This window comes from Macadamia integrifolia, chromosome 8, assembly GCF_013358625.1.
Source record: "Macadamia integrifolia cultivar HAES 741 chromosome 8, SCU_Mint_v3, whole genome shotgun sequence".
NCBI lineage: Eukaryota > Viridiplantae > Streptophyta > Magnoliopsida > Proteales > Proteaceae > Macadamia > Macadamia integrifolia.
This window is the reverse complement of record NC_056564.1, coordinates 18,338,200-18,359,447: the sequence shown is the minus strand read 5'-3', so window position 1 is coordinate 18,359,447 and position 21,248 is coordinate 18,338,200. Positions and strand designations below refer to the sequence as shown.

At 37.0% G+C, this 21,248-nt stretch overlaps 1 protein-coding gene across 3 annotated transcripts in view; it reads left to right on the top strand.

The window, feature by feature from the left end:
- The window catches only part of LOC122085739 (polyadenylate-binding protein-interacting protein 4-like), a 46,018-nt gene extending 33,540 nt beyond the window's left edge, over positions 1-12,478 (top strand). For all 3 annotated transcript variants that reach the window (XM_042654269.1, XM_042654270.1, XM_042654268.1), the window contains exons 14-16: positions 11,475-11,570; positions 11,690-11,752; positions 12,031-12,478. In XM_042654269.1, the coding sequence (XP_042510203.1) occupies positions 11,475-11,570; positions 11,690-11,752; positions 12,031-12,060 (189 nt within the window). In that variant the 3' untranslated portion in view covers positions 12,061-12,478. The remainder of the gene's footprint in view (positions 1-11,474; positions 11,571-11,689; positions 11,753-12,030) is intronic.
- Positions 12,479-21,248: the final 8,770 nt, after the last annotated feature.

The following is a 21,248-nucleotide window of genomic DNA, read 5'->3' as shown; positions in this document are numbered from 1 at the left end:
TTTGGCTTTTGTTGGGCACACACATGAGAGACTTAACCTCAGCTGCTCTGATACATCAATACTTCTCTTCTTCTTGTTCTCTCCTAGTGGAAGGGTGGTGTGGGTGCCTTTTTTTTGGGTGGGTGGGGGTGGGGGTTGGAGGGGAAGTTGGATGTGGGGTTCCAGCCACCCCTTGCTCCTCACCAGCTTGATCAACCTTGCCTTTTCTCTGCAAATCATCTGCTAACCCCACTCCTGATACAAGCATTTGTTTCTTTCCCTTCCACATCTCTCTGCTGCTACATCAATGTTGGACATCAGTAAAAGAATGCTGAACATTGAATATGTTATTTCACATCAATAACATCAGGTTTGACAGAAGTTGGCCATTCGCAAAGTTATTGGAAACTTTTTGTTTCACATCAGGTTTGAAAAAGATTTGTCCAGTTTGCAAAAATCTTATGCCATCTGGGCACTTCAAAATAGGAGCCCCACCCCCCAGTGCTTCACTCTTAAGCGTACTGTGCCACAAGGTTATATGCCATTGTAAAATCCTAGTTATGTGGTAAAAGCTGGTCTGACTAGCAAAGGTGGTAAGGTGGAGTTGATCAGTTTGGATGACTGGTGTAGTCCTGATATAATTAGTATCATGATATGTCATTTTTTGTCGTGGTTAGACATGGTAAACCATACAACAACAACAACAACAACCATAACCTTATCCCAACAAAATGGGGTCGGCTACATGGTCCAATATGATCATCAAAGTAAAAGAAATACAAAATCAAAGTACACAAGGAAGTAGAAGACACGAAAAAAAAAGTTCTAGCAGTAAAATAGAACAACATCCTAGGAACATCCCCTACAACTAATAGTACTGTCCATAATCCGCTCATAGAACGTAGATTCTTATGGTTATATTAAACAAGTTATGATAAAGATATAATTGGCAGACAAATGAAACAAACCTTGCGCCAAAGAATCCAAAGAGGTAGCTGTTGGTGTACGATGTCTTGTATTCCGTCACAGTTTAATCCAGGGAGTACTGGTGCAGCATCTCGACAGGCAGGATGGCGGTCCCGCTAGATTAGGGTTTTTCGCTATATATTTGTAGCGAGAGTTTCTTTCTCTGTAATGCAAGCAATACTGAGAGGTGTGAGGGATGAGCATTGTAACCCTATTCTCCATTGATAGTGAAGCAGGATCTCATCTCACTGGGGCCATAGGAAATCTTGCCGAACCTCGTAAATCTGTGTGCATTGCTTGTTCTTGTTTTTCCATTATCTTCTGCATCGTTTTAGGGTTGCGTTTCTACAGTAGCAACTTTTCATTTGGAATAGGACATATCAAACATTAACGGACAGCTTCATTTTGGCGACAAAATTAGGGTTCAGATGTGGTAACCACTTCTGTTGCCATTATCTTTTGCATCATCTGTACCAACCTGCTTGCCTTGATCACATGATTTTAACCAGTGTAACTGAATAGCCAAAATGTCCCTTTGGAGTCTGAGACAAGGCCAACTGTTTTAGATATGTAGCTATATCAGTAAATTAATAAACTTATCCGTTGCCTCTAAAAGGCTAGTGGAATAAAAAGGATTTGATTGAGCTCCTAAATTGGAACTTTTGGGAATGCACCAAACATCCTTTCCACTGACATTTATATGGGTAGATAAACCAAGCCAAAGGGATTTATCATATGCCTGCTGTAACAATTCTCAGTACTGTCATGCGCTGTGGACTCTAATTTATGTCGTTGCTGAATTGCTTTATTATTTATGAAATAAAAGGGTTATATTATATTTATGATATCTTATATTTTGTTTTGACCGGCAAAAGAGGTATCTTATACTTTAATTATTAGAGCATCTTTTGTCTATCATATAAGTATCTTGTCTGAAGCTTCAAAGGAGTAATTAAGGAGCTTTAGAAGCTTCAACATCAGGTCTCAAATGGAAATATTGTAATGGATAATCTAATTGGTTCAAAAGAGTATTATGAATTTCTTTGAAAAGTAATGCAGGAGCATGATCGCCATCATTGGATGTGGCGATGCGCTTTGATCTTTTATTTTGGGCCTGCTTTGATATTATATTGTTATGGTCTTTTGTTTTAAGTGTTTTTATTTGTAATGGCTCAATTGGAAGTTCCAAATTTTAGGTCCATAGGGGATACACGGAGTTAGTAATTTAATTGGGTTGTTATTATTAGTAGTGGAAGTAGTGGGTGAGCCTGTGGCACCATGGTTAAGTTGCACTATTGTAACATGTTGGTCATAGGTTCAAAACCTGGAAACAGCCTCTTCTGCGAAGCAGGGGGTAAGGTTGCGTACAATTTGCCCCTCCCAGACGTCGCAGTAGCGGGAGCCTCGTGCACTGGGTTACTCTTTTTAGTATTAGTAGTGGAAGTGTGTTAAATCAAGAGCAAACAAGAAGAGTCTTTATTATGAACATTTTATTCTGTCTCTACTTATGAAAGATCAAGTTACACGTGCGAAGGGCTTTACTTGGAGAAATAGAAGGAACATGTATCACACGTGCAAAATCTTAGAAGATACCACATGAATATCCTACACTGGGTCCCATTGGCTATTAGTTAGGAGGTTATCTTATTAGATAGCTGTCAATCACTTGTGGGACCCAAGACCCAGTTTTGGTTGTTAGGAGTTTTATGGCGGAGGGCCGGTAGGGGAAGGGAAAGAATCCTTGAGATGAACTCAGAGTTGCAGGGGAGGGAGAGGAATCGCACAAGAGAAAAGGGAGGGGGAGGGGGGGGGGAAGAGAGATTCACACACCCTTTGGCTACACAAGGAACTCACAACCACAAACTCAATTTCATTTTTTAAATCTATGTTCTCCATCGGTTACAACCAATTTATAGAAAAGAAAAAGGCATAAAAAAGGAAACCGAACTGAAATAAAAAACCACCCTAAACAAGGAAACAAATTGCAAACTGACTCTATTTCCTCCTCTAAATCCTATGTATCCAACTTGGAAATAAAGGATAGGATAATATAAAATAAATTACTTCCAAATAAAATATCCTAAAATCCTACTTTACCAAGTACTCAAATATAGACCCGGTTCATCTCTGTCTAGATACCCAGATGGGTTTGGATTGGTCCACGGTTTTGCACCTACATCAACTCCCCTAGTGTTGAGACAAACTCAACCACGAGTTTTATAGAACGCTAAAGCAACAGCTCACAAGCAGGGGTGAATCGCTCATTGTCTGCAGCGCAAACAAAATCCAAGATATGAAGCTTTTGAGGTGCATTTAGGTCTGAAAAATCATAGGGACGAACAAACTCATGGTGGGGAACGGTTTTCATGGCACTAATTCCCTTAATGACTTGATCCACGATCTTCTCGTTTTTTGTTGCTTTTACTTGTTTCACATCCGGACGGTCTTCTTCTTGTGTTAACCAATTTGGTTCGTCCTGTGGTGCATTGTTGGTACCAACTTGTTTGAGTCGGCCAATCTGTGAAGAACAAGTTTTTGATGCATTTGGAAAGGATGTGGGGTGCACAAATTTTATCAACAATGCCTTTTCGTTCTTCCAACCATTCACGACCCAATTTAATGATGCGTTGAGGAAAATCAAACACTTCACAATAAGACCCATCAAAATGATAGACCAAGAACTTGACAAAGACATTATCCTCGGACTCAATAATGATTTGGTCAGTATTGATAGCATATCCATCACACATCTCGAAATGAAATTGTCATGTTATTTCTCATCAATCAACAAATTAGCAAGCTTTCCATTCTACAGCCGACTATAAATTTGAAAATAAAAGAATCCATGTCCAGATTTGTATTTGGAATTACTATGGGCCCACTATGGCAAGAGAATACTTAAGACATAGGTTGAATGGAAAAATAATAATTAAATGGAAGTTGAAAAGGGGATGGCAGAATGGTATTTAAATTGAAATCCTTAAGTGAGTGGTAGTATTGTAAATACGGTCTGTCAGAAGGTAATAGAAGGAGATAGGGATAGGGAAGAAGTTATAATAGGGAGAGAGAGAGGACCTGTTAGCTCTGATACCAAATTGGTGGAGGGATGGTGATGTAGATATATTTGCACTTACCTGGTTGGACCAGCAGGACTGGCTGTGGAAGCCAAGGGCCAAGAAGAACCGGTTCCGCCAAGGTTTTTGGTCCAACAAGGGCTGGTAGTAGTTAGTTTTATATTATGTCTTTTATTTGTCTTTGAGTGGGATACGTAGGAGGTAGAGGAGTCAATCTTAGTTTTGGAGTCTAAGTAGGAGTTGTATTTTATTTTCCCTTTATATACTTGCATAACTCAATGTTTGATTTTTTAGAGTGAATTTAATTTTTAGATTAGTTAATTTGTGCATTGCTGTGATCCCTTCCCCCTCTCCCTCTTTATGCGACTTTCCTTTTCTTCCCTAAGGCTACTCCTTCAATTTGGTATCAGAGCCGAAGGATCCTATCATCCCTGTCACCCTACTCAAACACTAACTCCATTCCACCTCCCACAACCATCAAGCTCCACCAATTCTGCCGTACCATACCCCATTGCCCTTTCCTTCCTCCCTATTTCAATTCTCCCTGAAAAAAACCCCATCGGCCTTTGCTTCGACAGAGACAGGAAAAAAAAATCGATTCTGTCCAGAGAAGACAGAATCGACCCCTCTGTCCTACCCTCCTTCTTTTCTCCCAACTCCCTTTGATCGAGCAGGTTCTGACAGCAGGAAAAAAAATGCGGTAAGGCAGAAGAGGTAACAGCAGGAAGGCGAGCGGGAAAAAAAAAAATAGAACGTCCTGCTGGGTTCTGCCAGCAGCGAAAAAGAGGGAAAAAAAAAAGAAGAGAAGACGGAAGGAGCAGAATAGAAGAAGGAACAGGAAATAGAAGAAAAAAAAAGACAACAGAAATCAGAGAGGTAGAAGACAGAAGAAGAAGATTGGAAGAAGAAGAACAGAAATCAGAAAAAAGAAGAGAAGTCGGGAAGAGAGAGAAAGGAGCACATACCTGCAAAGCTATGGCGAGCCTCTCTCCTGATCGGAGCCGACTCCCGCTGCTGGTTCCGTCTCCAAGAAGGAGGAGGAGAACTATTGTGGTCGGTATTCCAACCCTTAACCCACGATTTTCCTTTTGTTCTTTTTTTCTCCTTATTATTTATCTATTTCCTGGAATACCCCTCCCTTACTCCATTATCCCCTTTTTGTCCTATTTTTTTCACTTTCAAGAATACCCTTACACCCACATGTGACATCCTTTGAGTTGTAAAGTGCACTTCCAATAATTACAATTCTGCCACCCTGAAAAAAAAAGGAGATAATTACCATTTTGCCATTCTCAGTGTAATCTTGCCCATCTCCACCATGGTAGCCAATAGTGAGGTTGTTCAACAGCTGAACTCCTATAAGGGAGAAAATGAAGCAAAAATTGAAGCTATTATGACAATGATGGAATCTATGCAAGCTTCTATTGATCGTTTGGTGGCAGCAGATAAAGGAAAGAGTCCCATTCAATCTGGGGATTCTTCCGACACCATTCCACAAGATCCACCACCACATCATACACCACCGCCACCACCTTCACCACCATATGGAACTCGTAGATATGATGATGGAGCAGAAAGAGCAGTAAGATTGGATGTCCTTGATTTTTTTGGAGATAATAATCCAGAACTGTACCTTGATTGGATTCACAGCTTAGAGACATTCTTTAGATGGTACGGGATGACCAAGGCCCGAAAGATCCTATTTGCAGAGGCCAAACTGAAAGGCACGACCCGAATCTGGTGGATTAAGCAACAACAGCAAAACCGAACCCGAGGCATTGGTTTAGTCATTACTTGGGCTGAAATGCATGAAGTCATGAACCGAAGATTCTTGCCTTCTGATTACAAGCAACACATGCATCTCAGGTTTGCACAGTTGAAACAAGAGAATTTGACCGTGGAAGAATATGTTGCTAGGTTCTATTATTTGGCTACTTGTTTAGATTTTGAGTGGGATGAAGAAGTATTAGTGGCACAATTCCGTAATATTTTACACCCTCAACTTAGTGCTGCCCTTGCCTCTAGCCGACTGCCTACAATGGAAGATGTTGTCCAGGTAGCTTATCAGGTTGAGGAGAGTTTGAAACGTCCATACAATCGGAGGCCATGTACAGATGCTTTTCCTAAGGGTCCTAGTTTTATTCAGCCACAATCATCTCCACGGGAAAAGTCAATCAGCAGACCACAGACTAGTGCTTCGTCTATGGCATCTTCACGACCCAGCCGACCATATTCTCCACCTCGTCGTGATTCAGACATGTCATCTTCACAACCTAATCAGCCATACTCCTCACCTCAGCGTGGTTATGACAGGAACTTAGTATTTCCAAAGGAGGCTATTCAATGTTTCTCATGTAAGGGGTACGGGCATAAAGTTAATCAATGTCCTAACCGATTAGCATACATCGACAAGGACAATTTTATACCCTATGCACCAGAAGAGCAACCGAAAACAGGAACAGTAAATCTGGAGGCTGAATTTGATTATGATCCTAATGAGATTAATGATGGTGATAGTAATAGTGAGCCTCGATCGTTCTATGTGATCCGTCCTCTTTTGACTATAACAGAAGATTCCTGAGGAGGACGATTGGTGCTGTAACAGTATCTTTCAAACTAGGGTGCGATGCAATGACAGTTTGTGTAATATGATGATTGACCCCGACATTTGTACCAATGTTGTTGCTGAAGATCCTATTCGCAAGTTGGGTCTTATTCCATTGGTGGATTGATTGATCAGGTTTAGTGTGATGTTCTCCCTTTGAAAGTCTATCACATTCTTCTGGGGCACCCATGGTTGTTCGACAAGAAAGCCAAGCACTGGGGATATGAGAATACATACACTTTTCAGCATGGTGGCCTCGAGATGAAGTTCCTTCCAACAAAGGATCTTCCCCCTCTCAAGCTCAAGAAGACAGTTGGTACTTTTCTCATTAAGCGCATCGACTCTGGCGGCATTCTTGGACCTCATCCAAACTCGACGAAGTCTAGTTCTTTTCAGAAGGGGAGAGCTGATGTAGATACAGCTGCACTTACCTGGTTGGACCAACAGGATTAGATGTGGAATCAAAGGGCCAAGAAGAACCAGTCCAGCCCAGGTTTTTGGTCCAACAAGGGCTGGTAGTAGTTAGTTTTATATTATGTTTTTTATTTGTCTTTTAGTAGGATACGTAGGAGGTAGAGGAGTCGATCTCAGTTTTGGAGTCTAAGTAGGAGTAGTCTTTTATTTTCCCTTTATATACTTGCATAACTCAATGTTTGATTTTTTAGAGTGAATTTAATTTTTAGATTAGTGAATTTGTGCATTGCTGTGATCCCTTCCCCCTCTCCCTCTTTATGCGACTTTCCTTCTCTTCCCTAAGGCTTCTCCAGACGGTAGGGGAAGGGAAAGAATCCTTGAGATGAACTTAGAATTGCAGGGGAGGGAGAGGAATCCCACGAGAGAAAGGGGGGTGGGAAGAGATATTCAAACACTCTTTGGCCACACAGGGCACTCACAACCATCGTTTAAAGTATCTCCGATACGATACAGTACCCCTTCGATATGCGTCTTAAATTTAGCCGACCAATATGACGACCGATACCGATACTTTAATCCTTGATCTTTAGCATAGCATAGCGTATCTCTGATACAATACCAGAACCTCCGATACATGTCTTAATTTTAGTTGACCAATACGGCAACCAATACCAATACTTTAATCCTTACTCACAACCACAAACTCGATTTTTTCTCCATATCTATGTTCTCCATTAGTTATAACTAATTTATAGAAAAGAAAAGACATAAAAAAGGAAACCGAACTGAAATAGAAAACTACCCTAAATAAGGGAACAAACTACAAACTGACACTATTTTCTACTCTAAATCCTACTTATCCAACTTGGAAATAAAGGATAGGATAAAATAAAATAAATCACTTCCAAATATATAACTTCCTAAAATCTTACTAGACCAAAGACTCAAATATGGGCCTGGTTCATCTCTGTCTAGATACCTAGATGGGTTTGGATCGGTTGACGGTTGTGCATTTGCATCATTCTATCTCTTTAATTTCTTAGAGTTTAATCTATCTAGTACTCTTCTTATTGCCTTACGGTTTGTAGGAGTTTCCTACTTTGGTTTGTCTTTAAGTTCCTTAATTGTTTGGGTGTCATTCTTAAAATTTAGTTAATACAAGGTTCTACCGAAGGTAGCTTTCCTTTTCTATTCGTGTTAGTTTTCATTATTGATTTGAGTCACTCTAGGATAGCCACCTCAGCCAAATGATGTGGATGTTAGGAGTCTTATATTTTTACTTATTTCTGTTTTAGTTTGGAGGTTGTTGCCTTTTTTTTTATCTCCCTTCTCTTTCCCCGTGATTTTGATTTCTCTTCCCTCTCTCTCTCTCTCTCTCTCTCTCTCGCCCCCCCACCCATCAATCTCCTCTCTTCTCCGTCTTCTTTTCTGTCGTCAATTTGACCCACCACAGCAGATCCATCCACTGATCTCCATCAAAGGGCCAATAAAAGGGTGAAAGAAAACTATGTTCTTTCAGTGATGGAAGCATGATGATGCAATTGCATTAGACAGTGATCTTATATGGAGGCCTAGGCACAAGCTTGGGAGGCCCACAAGTTGGTATCGACAGTCCAATGGGATGAAAACAAGCTTTGGGTAGTTATATATTATATTATATTATATATATAATTATTTTTTGGGGGTGCGGTATTGTAACAGGCCTCATTTATAAGCTTCATAAAATGGTGGTAAAGTTAGTACACAGGATTAGTGGTTAAGTGTTTGAATTAGATGAGGATAATAGCTTTTAAGAGTTATGTTTTGAGTATATTTACTTTTAGTCAGTATAATAGAGTAATTATGAATCCTTTTATAAGTCCATTTAAGAAATTTAAAAAGTAATATTTAACTATAGCCCCCTCCCAAATCAATTAAATATTATTTGATAATAAAAATGTAGTTTTTCAAGAATTTTTTAGTTGAACTCTGAAAACGAGGGTGAAGGCTCTTCTTTTGGCCTGCTGCTTTCGTCTTCTCTTCTTCTAGTTCTGAATCCTTCTATAAATCAGTTGCTATCTCGTCTTTTACTATTCTTCTTCTCATATTATTACTTCTGCTAATTTTTGGTGCTCCTATTCTAGATCAACTTTCAGATTTCATTCTTCTTCAATATCTCTCTAGTTACTAGTTTGGATTACTTCAAATTTCACATATTAGTTTCTGAATTCATTCTCTCTAAAATTCTGAATTTGTTTCCTAAACAAATCTGATCAATATTGCTGTTCTAGTTCTGCTATTAGTGTTCCTATCAACGCTTGGACTTCTCTGCAGATCCATAGTCATATTGCTTTTCTAGTTCTGCTATTAGTGTTCCACTTGACCTGATTTGTTGCCTATTCTGATCTATCTACTTTCAATTACAAGCTCCCTTATTTCTGGCCGATATTTCTATGCTTCTGCCATCCTATCTTTATTAGTCTTGCTGAATTGTTCTGGTTCAGGAATAGCCTACATTACGTGAGCTTTAGAAAGTGCAAGGACAAGCTCTACTCCTTTGCTTCCTGAGGATAGCTGTAATATGTCTATATGAGGTTTGCTGTGATAGTTTCTTCATAAATTACTCAGATTCACTTTTTCAGCTAAGCAAACCTGGTCAGGTCTCCTTTTTCCGCTTGACCGGAGTGTCCATATTTTATGATTGGGAAATTTGAAGAAAATTTTCAAGAATTTCTCTCTTATACCTTGTAATGTGGGTAAATTCTGTCTGATTATTTGATGTATTATCTATGGTTTTGCCCAAACTGCTAAGCTTACTTGACTTGACTTGAGTGCTAGTGGAACCAAATAAGGAAGTCTGGAATCTTGTTGACTCAGGCAGTAATGCAACCTTGGAGTTAACCCTAAATTTGGGTTGCTATGGGCCCACCTATATAATAGCAACGCTATAAATATTCCAAGGTTTACAGGGGTAGTGGAAGTTTAATAAATAAATAGAATCTTAGAGGGTTGCTTAGGAAGATAAATATAAGAACTAAAGAGATTAAAGGAAGAAGGGAGAGGCAATATGGGAATACCAGGGTTATGGTATTGTTTAAAATCATTCCACCATTCTCCTCCAATCTTACGATTGGAAGAGAAACCGGGATGTTATTGCGGGAACCAGACTTTTTTGAAGAATTCTCTCAATAGATCTCGCTCTGGCCTGAGATTTCAGGAGAGGATCGCAACTGCAGGACATTTGTAACTCAGGTATTAGCAAACCCCAGCTTTAACAAAAATGTATTGGATTTCAGAAAATGTCGTCAGTGATAGTAAGAGAACCAGGTTTGGATTCCAGATCTCATCTATTTCAGCAGGATATTGAGTCAGGAATCTAAAATTAGGTTGCCCAGAAGAGGTGATTGAACTACCCAAGTATGGGGAAGAAAGGAAGGGTGGGTTGAAAACGATCCAAAAAGTTAGGCATATTTGTCAAGGCACTCCTTAGGCATCCAGGCTCTTTCTTGGGTCCAAGGCGACAACGCTTCAGAAGTTTACATTGATTTATGTTTATTGCTTTGTTTTTCGATGAATATGCTTATATTATATCAGGAAGTAGAAGAAGAGATAAGGAGAAGCATAGGCAAGGATGAAGGGAAGAAATCAGACCTGAAAGGAGAAGACAAGGACGATGTGAAAGGGGAAGAATAAGAATAAGGGAGGAGGAGGAGAAAATGAAGAAAACTCCTGCTATGGGATGTTCTGAACTCAGGGGAGAGGGAAAGGGGATGATAGCCAGACTACCCAAGCCATGCAGGCACACTCAATACCAAAACTTAATATTCATTCTATTCTCATCCTCTGATAATCTTCTAAACATATTCTAAAATGGAAACTGTAGTAAACTAGGAAATTACCTCAAACCAAGAAATCAAACTCTTATGTTATCCTACTTTCCATAAAATAAAGATTACAAGATAATCTCAAATATGCAAATAAATCCCTAAATATCCTACCAGTCCCAGGACCCAATTTGGCCCCGGTTCATCTCCGTCTGGACTCCCAAACAGATTTGTGCTGGTCCAAGGAACGCTCCTGCATCAGGCTGGAGTTGTACATCATCCTGGAAATGCGCCCATGTACTTTTTTCCCTGTCATTCCAATCTAATTTGGCTGGGACAACAATAAATGGATAAAGGCTCAAGAATCCAAGTTATATAGGTATAACTTTAACTAGTTTAAATTATTGTTTCATAGGATTCCTTTCCATTGCATATCATCTTTTGTTGTTATATTCATTTTAGATGGGTCTGTGGAAGTTGGTTGAGTTGGTAGATCCTTTTCTTTCTAATCGTTCCATTGTTATCTAAATCTATTCCGGTTACTGCTGGTGCTGTTATTGCAACTGTTTTTGCCATCCCCATCTATTTGATATTTTTTTCTTGATTGATAGCTAGTATGTATGATTTTTGCAGATTGCTCCCTCGTTCGGACACCAGCCTGTGATTTACAATCCACAGGCTACACCAGTGCAATCACCTCAGCCATATGTCAATCCAAATGGACCTCTGGTATGCTGTTTGCCTGCATTTTCAACATTTTATGGAGCCATCCAGGCTTCTTCAATTATTTCTGTCCATAAGGTTCATCAGTTCATGCTTACTATGATTTTGTACTACAATTATTGCAGTATGGGCAGCAGATGATGCTTGGCCACCCTAGGCAAATTTTGTACATGCCAAGTTACCCCCCTGTAAGCCAGTTCTTTCATTCATCAAGCATTTTAAATAATTTACTTTAATGACTTATGCTTTGCATCTGAACTTTAACATTTGTACTTTGTTTAGTGCTTGGTTCTGAGGAGCCTGCATAGCTCCATTATTTCACAACCAGCCTATATCTATGATTCCTTCTATGACTTGCCTAAGAAATATTAACAAGTCACCTTTGGGAATGCTGCTTATTACAGTTCAGACAACCCTAATTCTGCCCATTTATCTTTCCTTACACTACTTGCTGGTGTTCGGACAGGAAATGCCATACAAAGGGAGAGAATTCTGACTCTGCTGGTTGGTCAACAGATGCCTTGCTAAACGTGCTTGTAAATAAGATGCTTCTGAATGATGGACTGGCAATTTTTGAGCGGAGATGCCCAGTATTCAGTTAACAATAATTCTAGGGCACCATCAGGAGCCATGGGAGTTTTCAATCAGCTTAGGATGTTCACTCTCGGTTTGTATTGTAATTTGTTAGTATTATGTGTGTTTTACCGTGACTGATGTTTTCAGATCGATTACGAAAAGAAATGATATCTTTGGGTGTACCTTGGCAAATATTATTTGGCAGGAAGCTGAGGACACTTAAATGAGTAAAAAAGAGCCTCTAGTTGAACCTGTAAAACTAGATGGTTCAAGGCGGACATTTGTTCACCTAAGTTTAGATCTTACTTTAATGATTCATTTACTTATGCTTGTTCTTATATCTTGGTTATGTGGTATTTAGAGTCTTGAAGTGATGTTTCATGACCTTGATGAGTCCCCTTGCTGCCCCACCTGGGAAGAGAAGGGCCAGGGGTGGTGGAATGTGTGCCACTTCTGCTAGTTGAAGCTGGCCTCATCAGAACTTTCACTCAACTGAGCCTTAACCCAAAGAACTGAATTTGGCTACAACATTCCTCATATTTGGGTTAGAGATGCTGCTATTGGTTCACTAGATAGGCTTTTTTTTTTTTTCAACTAAGAACTGGATAGCAGCAAGTGATAGGATGCTGTTATTGAGTCTTTTTGGTTAGGGCAATGGTTAACTAATTTGGTAAAATGTTTGAAATTTTTTATGTTTGTATGTTCATTACACAAACCCATTTAGGAAGGCCTTTCTGTGGTCTCTTGGTGATGTAGAAACTCAATCATTTGGAATTGGAATTGGAATTGGAATCAGAATCAGAATCAGGATTGGGTCCAGCCGATTCTGATCTTACTCTATTCTAAATCAGCTTTAATCGGTCAGATTCCGCAAACAAAGGGTAAATCAGCAATATTGGAATGGGATGACCGATTCCAATCCAAATCAACTTATTCATCTGATCTGAACCTGCAACCATTGGGTTGTGGTGACGCAATTTAACCACTGTGCCACCTACTGTGCCATATGGAAGGAAGATTTTGCAAAATCCAACTGTTGAATAGGAATCACATGATTTAGATTGATCAGTCATTTCTCATAGCAAAATTCAATCATTTACCCCTCGGAGTATTTTTTGGATATCTATTTGTTTTTCAGAACCTAATAACATGACCAACTCTGGTTGACTTCAAATTTTATAGGTCAGGATACCATTGGAAATACTTGCACTCAAAATTTGGATCCTAACTAATCACCATGTGATGAAATTTAGTCTGACCACCTTACATCCTAGAGTCAGACAGACCACTAGATCTACTCTCCATGTGGAATCTTTTGTTTACTATTCTATATGGAATCTTTTATATACTATTCAGCTTTAGTTTCCTTTTTAGCTGCATGTGTAGAGCACAGACATGCATGGTTTTTTGTGGACAAGTTGGCTACTTCTCTGATGGGTTTAAGGGATCTGACAATAGAGATGATTTCCAGTTTTTGTTTCTTGTTTATTTGGGTATTTAATCGGCTTACTCTTTTTGTCTATTATTACCTTTATTTGTCATAGATTAAAACTAGCAGTCTCATTCAATGTGCACATTCAATTGAGGGCAAGAGAATCTTGTCTGCTTGCATGGCCATTGCATCAGTATGCAGGTCAATAGGAAGCCACGCAGAGGTATATGGGGGGCAACATGGTCTTTTTGTGCCAACCTATGTCTGGACGTAGAGACACGCAAGCGGATAGGATCCTTTTCTCTTTCAATTAACATGCTTGATTAAGTTTATGAAATTAACCTCCTACTTTATAGGACAATTTAGAGCTTATACACTAACTAGTCTTGGGATTGGTTGCATAAATGCACATCTAAACTATAATAAGATTGTAATCTTAATCAAACACAGACCAATGGCTAGATTCTTTTTACCGTCAACATAGTGAAGAATCTTTTAATCATGGATTTTTGGTGGTTAGATGAGACTTTAGGAAGTAGGACTAATATTGGGGGTATTTCAGACTTTGTACAATGGGGAGAGGGAATAATAACACCCAATGGCTAGATTCTTTTCAACCATAATGAAGAAATTTTTTATTTTTATTATTATTTTTTTCATTTTTTTAAGAAGAAGCTATTAACATGAAACATAGAATAGGTAACTTAGATATCTTGTTTTTCTTTTTTTCTTTTTTTTTTTTTTAAGGAAAAAAATATTTGCAAAAATATCATTATTGAAAGATGAAGGGAGAAACCATTTACATGGTCAACCATACAATTGAAATGAGCCATCAAATTGGACTTGCGATTTATCAAATATACTACCCTGTATCAAATGGTTAGAATGGTATGCTGGCTTATGCATGCTTATCCTTTGCACATTCTAAAAAAATCATGGATTCAACTAGGCATGTAGCCTAAGCCAATCAATGCCACCCCTTCACTGAATTTATCCAGGTTATACACCTAATATTTTGGATAAAAAAGAATTCTAAGATTGTATATTATGTAATGCGTTGTGAATGAGATTATCTTACATGTATAGGGACCACACCCATCTCAAATAAGCATATGAAGTTGTTAAAATGAGTTTAAATTTTCATATACTTTTAGTATTTTTATAATTACCACTTTAAATATTGGTTTCAGATTGAAACTTTGCCGATAATGGGTCTAAACATGGACCGACTAATATTTGCTCATGTGAAAAATCGATGATGGATTTGAAATTTTCAACTCCACACATATGGTCTTTACATCTATCATGACTTATTATAATATCTATAATCTATTAGAATGCATATTTTTCAGTTCTTTTTCTATAATCTATAAAAAAAAATGTGTTGAACATGTAAGTTGCATTATTTATACATCATATGTTGTTATTTGTGCTTTTCAACTAAGTATTTATTTAGTTATGTTGCATGCATATATTAATCTTTGTGACGCGTTCGGATATGTCAATTAGTATCGATGATGAACTTTATTAAAATTGGTTTATTGATACATTTTATTTTTAATATTTTTTTTAGAATAACTTAGTAATATTTCAGATATAGCCTCCCCATGTTCCTCATTCGAGTATGCTTGGTAATGGATGTTGAAGTAAACGATACAAAACTGGAAAGTGGTAGATAAACCCTAGTTGAATTTGAAATAGGAAAAAAAAAAAGAAAAAAAGGGACCAGTGCCTATATGATATAACCTGAACATTTTAGAATTAAACACAAATACCCACAAGTTTCTCTTGAATTTTGTTAGGCTTTGACAGTTCTTAGCTAATATTGGTTTTTTTTTTTCCCTTAGTGTAGTTGGTTCACCGATAGTAAGCTCGCTCACTATTAGTTTGGCAAAACTGGCCTTCAATTAAAGATGCATCTGATGAGTCTCAACCCTAAGATATGTCTCACTGAAATCTATGAATACTCCCTCTGAAGTAGTCATTTTCAATCTCGATTGAATTGAATCTGACTAAGCTTGCGTTTATGCTTCCTTATTTTTTCTTTTTTTATTCTTTTCTCTGATTATTGAATTAGTGTCTAAAAGACAACAAAAGGAGGGTCGAAAGAATCTCTTAATTTAGGTTTCTTCCTCTTCTTTATTGGATGGGAACAAATCGAATAAAAAGGATTTCAAAAAAGTTAAGAGATGGCAAAAACACGACTACCTTGTGAGAAATTCAATCTGAACTTTATTGGCTCCATCATAGAAAGAGGAGAAAAGAAAAAGAGAGAGAGAAAGACAGGGAATAAAAATATTAAAAGAAGAAAAAAATGGACCTTGCATTTAGAAAATTAAACATCCAATATCTATGGCATGAAATCTGCTTCATTCATGGTCTATGATTCAAGGCCTAAAAATTAAGTTAGTCGAAATAATTAATTAGAACTCCAGCAGGAATACCAACTAACAGGCATAGTCTTTAAAAACGGTATCAAATCGGGTGTATAGGGTATTCGTATACCGATATCTGCCGAATTCTTATTAATAAAGATAAATTTCTTCAAAATTTAATTTTTCTATTAAAATTAAGAGCAAAACCCGATCTTGTCAATATTGGTATACTGTTTTTTAAAACCATGTTAACAAGGGTCAAGCATGAATTGTCTTGTATTTATATGAATTTTAAAGAAACCCTTTTCTTTTAAAGTTAAAAAAATAATTAGGGCATAAAAATGTTCATTGCTTAAGCATGATCCAAGCTAAAGTAAACACCTCTTTTATGCTTCATTAATTTCCCTAACACATCTTGATTGGTCATTTTAATATTGGCCTTGCTGGGCTGGTGGTGGTCTCATACTCTCATGGGCCAATTCTGAACTTCCCCTGGGGGAAACCATTAAAAAAAAATTGACTAGTGGAAGAAACCTAATAATAATAATAATAATGGGACCATTTTCTTTTCTGACATTTGATTGGAATATCACATTATTTTTCTAATAGTGACCATCAGCTTAGCATCTTAATATTACATTGGACTTTCCTTTTCTTTTTTTTTTTTTGGTTTGGGTGGGGGGTGGAGAGGAGAGGTTAACTTTTAAATCCAAAATAAGCGGGTTAGGGCTATGAAAAGGTCCCCCCAGGCCCCAACCCCCACCTATGGGAATCATGTCTAGAAGCATCTTAAATCTTGATTTGATCAATCATTTACACTAAATTAATGTTATTAAAACTGATAAGTAGCTGGTATTATTAGGGGAGAACTGTAACCATTATTATGGTTTTTGGGTTGAGGAGTAGTGGGTGGGGACCGGCCTATTCATGGTCCCATGGACCACCTATGATCTTCTTCTTCTTCAATAACTCTTTGATCAGAAAGTCAGACACGGATACAGATCATAGTCAGGTCAAGTGGCCGTCCCCATCATGTAATACCATACCTATCAAGGCCCTATTAGCTGAGTCGCACGCCTCGCCGCTAGTGACCAAAAAAAAAATTAAAATAAAGGTGAGAGGGGATGAGACATTCTATCACACTCGCCAGATTGAAGTGGCGAGGCAGCAATAGACCTAAAATGATCATAAGATAAGTGATGAGGGAAGATATGCATAACTTACGTTTTGTATCAAGGGTGACCTCAAATAGAGTTAACTCGGCAATAAGGATTTATGTAGTCGATCCTATTTAGTTGGGATAAGGTTGAGTTATTGTCGCACTAGTTAGGGATTTGATAATTCGTATTAGGTTTCATATTGGTGTCTATAGATATCGATATCGGCTGTATTGGTTTATATCAACTAGATTTCATATAAAAAAAACCATTTTTTTTACCAAAAATATTTGCATTTTATCGAATTGATTGATACTACAATTATTGATATGATATATAAATCACTGCACAAGTGAGCAAAGGAGCTAGAAGGAGGTGGTGGTGAGACTTTTTTTACTATAATGAATGATATTATATAAGAGAAGGTTCTCTAAGCAAGTGGTATAAAGAAGTCAACAAATGAGGTGTGACGAAATGGTTTTATACATAGGAGGACAGTGACTTCACATGTGTGAGAGACTGTTAATGTACCTTCCCATTACCCCAAAAAAAAAAAAAAATAATAGCTTGAAAGAGCCTTTTCCCATATAATATTTAGGGAAAAGAAAGTTACATGCTGATGTGGCCCTTATGCTTAGAGCCTCAGATACATTATCGTGCAAAATTATCATTCATCTACTATGAAATAAAAAACTCCATTCATGTTGATGCCTTTGTACATGCTTACATTAGTTCCTGCATGAGACTAAGCAACTAAGTAGTGATCTCTTGTCATTATATTTAAATTCCCATTCTTTTCCTGAAGAAAGTTATAGTTCTTGATTCCTTCCTTTCTTTTACTTTGATTCCTAATGTTTTTTTTATTATGTTCCTCAAGGAAAGTTATGTACTTTGACTCATGGGAGGATGAATTTTTATCCTCCCATGATAAGGTGTTAATGACTCTTTAAAAAAAATGTGTTAAAATGTAAAATAAAATAAGATTTAGTGCGTTTTTAAGCAGAGATGAAATGAGAAGAGAACCATAGGAAAGCCCATGTTTTCAAGTATTGGTATTGTATCGATTGCATCGGCATATCGTATTTGTATTAGTTGAGACCAATATCGATACATAATCGATCAGGATTGATTATCCATGTTTAAGAGGTAAATAGTAAAAAAATGTGATTTTTTTTTTAAAAGCAAGGAAAATAGTGACCTATACGCATCAGTATCGGATATCGATGTATTCTTTTTATTTTTTTATTTTTTTGATGGTAGAAGTCATCCATTAAGTTGATGCATAGTGATATGAAAACATTTTTTGTTTCTTTTTAACATAATTTTATGAAACATTTGAGGTGACAACATATAAAAAGACGAGTGATGAAAACTAGTGATATTTAAAAAATATATATATAATAAAATAATAATAATAATAATAAAGTAAAATTTAATTAATATATTTAGCATATTTTGAAATAGTTACACTCTTATTTTTAGTGATTGATTTTTTTTTTTTTTTAAAGAAATATACTTTACAAGTGAACTACAAGTATAATTTGAAGAAAAAAAAGGTGCTAACTATTACGATAATAATTTTTTGACATGCATAATATATGAAATGTCATAATTTGAATGAAGCAAAAACTACATAAATAGGAGACTTAAGACCTACTCACGTATTATGTTTCAATCTCAAACGGAGTTGGTCAAGTGACAAAAATGAAACTCTATAAATCCAATAAATAATTAGTACTTCTTAAAGTTAACTGAAAGGAAATAGGAGCTAAAATTAGATGGGGGAAAATGCTAATACGTGGGGAGGATATGTATTTGAATTTGAATATGAAATTTGATATATGGCTATTCTGAGCCATTGCTTAGATATTCACAAGTCATAATTATCATGTTACCCTTCGATATACTCAGCTAAGGTAGAAGTAGAACATTGCCAGGTCTTTATTATTTCACTTGGGAGAGTAGAGAGATGAGATTTGAGGGTAGATAACATTGTCTTCCTTAGGCTTTTAGTGTTCTATACGAATCTTGTTTGAAGGACAGAAAATCATTGTTAGGTTGCTTGGCTCCTACGAGTGCGTGTAGTGGCATCAACAGTGGTAGATTTTTCATTTTAGAGGGGTTAGGCGTCATTTCTCTCGATCTTATGTTTGAACATAAATTGTTTATAGCCTGGCAAGGATTTATTTCCCCTATTTAAAATCATCTCATCGAAGTTCATTGGATAGTTATATTCATTGAATAGGCCAATTTGAGATTCTATCAATTCCAAGGATATCGATCCGTTTCAATTTGAGATTGAACTATGTTGATCCAATATTAGACGGAAAAAAAAAGGGGACTTTTGGCCAATATCATTAATCTATGTTGGTATTATGCTAGATATGATACCAAAACTTCAATCTATGGTGAGATGCTTTTGGAAAAATATCCTCTCCAACATATTGGGCGTCCAACCTAGCATCAAATAGTTAGGAGGATCTGGGGTGCCTGCCCATGCGTTGGAATGTATGTCTAATCCTTCCAGCCATCGAATACTAGGTTGAACACCCAACGTATTGGAGAAGAGCTCGATCCAATGCTTTCACTCCTTCCTACATCCTAACTATATGGTTTCCATATTGACACTTTCTATTTCCCCATGACAATGTGGGTTTATGTTAACAAAATAATTTCTTGCATCATAATTAGAGTGGTGTTGAAAATTTCTCCCACACGAGGATTGTGGGATCTAGCACCTCTGTGTCTGCTTCTCCCTCACACATAACATGACCTCTATACCTCTTATGATCGATACCATTTTCCCATTACTTTCCTTATGTATATATATCAACCCAAAAAACGTTGGATCAGTCTGATCCCTATTGTAGTCCAATTACAAACTGACAGCAAAAATCCGATAAGGAACTGGACCAAACCAAAACCAAAAAACTTTCGTAACAGTTTGGTTTTGAGTTGATCCAACCAGACTAAAAATGAATCAATCAGATCAAAACTGGACCGAACCGGCCGACCCTTAGCAAGGAGGAACACCTGGTTTATCATTGTCCACACAAAATTGCCACACTATCACTTCTCCTACTCAATTATCGTAGCCCCTACCATTTGTAATAATAATGATGGTTGATCTCCACTATCATTAGAGATTTCTAGCCGTCTGATCTGGCCAACATCCGTACTTAATCTTTATCCTTGAACAGAACATTCGCGAAGGGGGGGAAGGGAAAGTTTGGGAAATAAATGAGACGGAGAGGGGCATTTAATGAAGACATGTCAGTTCATTAATTAAAATGGAGGTTAAAGTTCGGTTTACAGTGAAGCCTCCAGACTACAGAGGGTGGCTATTGGGTAAAATATTTGAGAATTTCCATTTGGGGTCCCCATTACTTGCCCATATTCACTTAAATCCTTTAACAGATAGTTTTCTTCTTATTCTCTCTGTAACGTAAAATTCCTTTTCATTTTCCTCCCCAAAATGTTTTAAATATTAAAATTACCCCTCCATTTCTTATTTTGATTGGCGTTCAATCGCACCTTTAGGTATTGATATCTAGTTGATTCACTAATTTATATCTATGTCAATCGATAAATATTGTTACCTAATCGATATAGATAAATAATATAAAACAATTATCTATTTTTTAGATGAAAAAAATAATGTCTCAATCTTGTATCAACTTGATATAGTAGATATGTATTGGTAACAATATTGATATCAATGTCGATACCATAAACTACACAAATGGTTTCAAATGTTTGATGTATGATTTTAATTCAAAGATTCATATACAAGTATAACATGCAAACATTGAAGTTTTTTTATCTCTTGTTTGATAAACATCAAATTGGGTCAACTTTATATGAAAATGAAGAAAATTTGGTGAATTTTTTTTTTTTGTACAAAAAATTTATTAAAATTTACAATTATGAAAGTAAAGAAAACTGGTTGAAATATACATTAGAGGGGTAATTTTGGTATGTAAAAATATTTGGGAAGAAAGAGGGATAAAAATTTAATAGAACAAGCAACAAGGGGATAGGGAGAAAAAAAAAATATGTTGGGGGAGAATTTCAGTAATTATAGAAAGTATAAGGGAAAATATTAATAGAGGAAGAAATATTAATTTAGAAAGCCTTAAAAGGC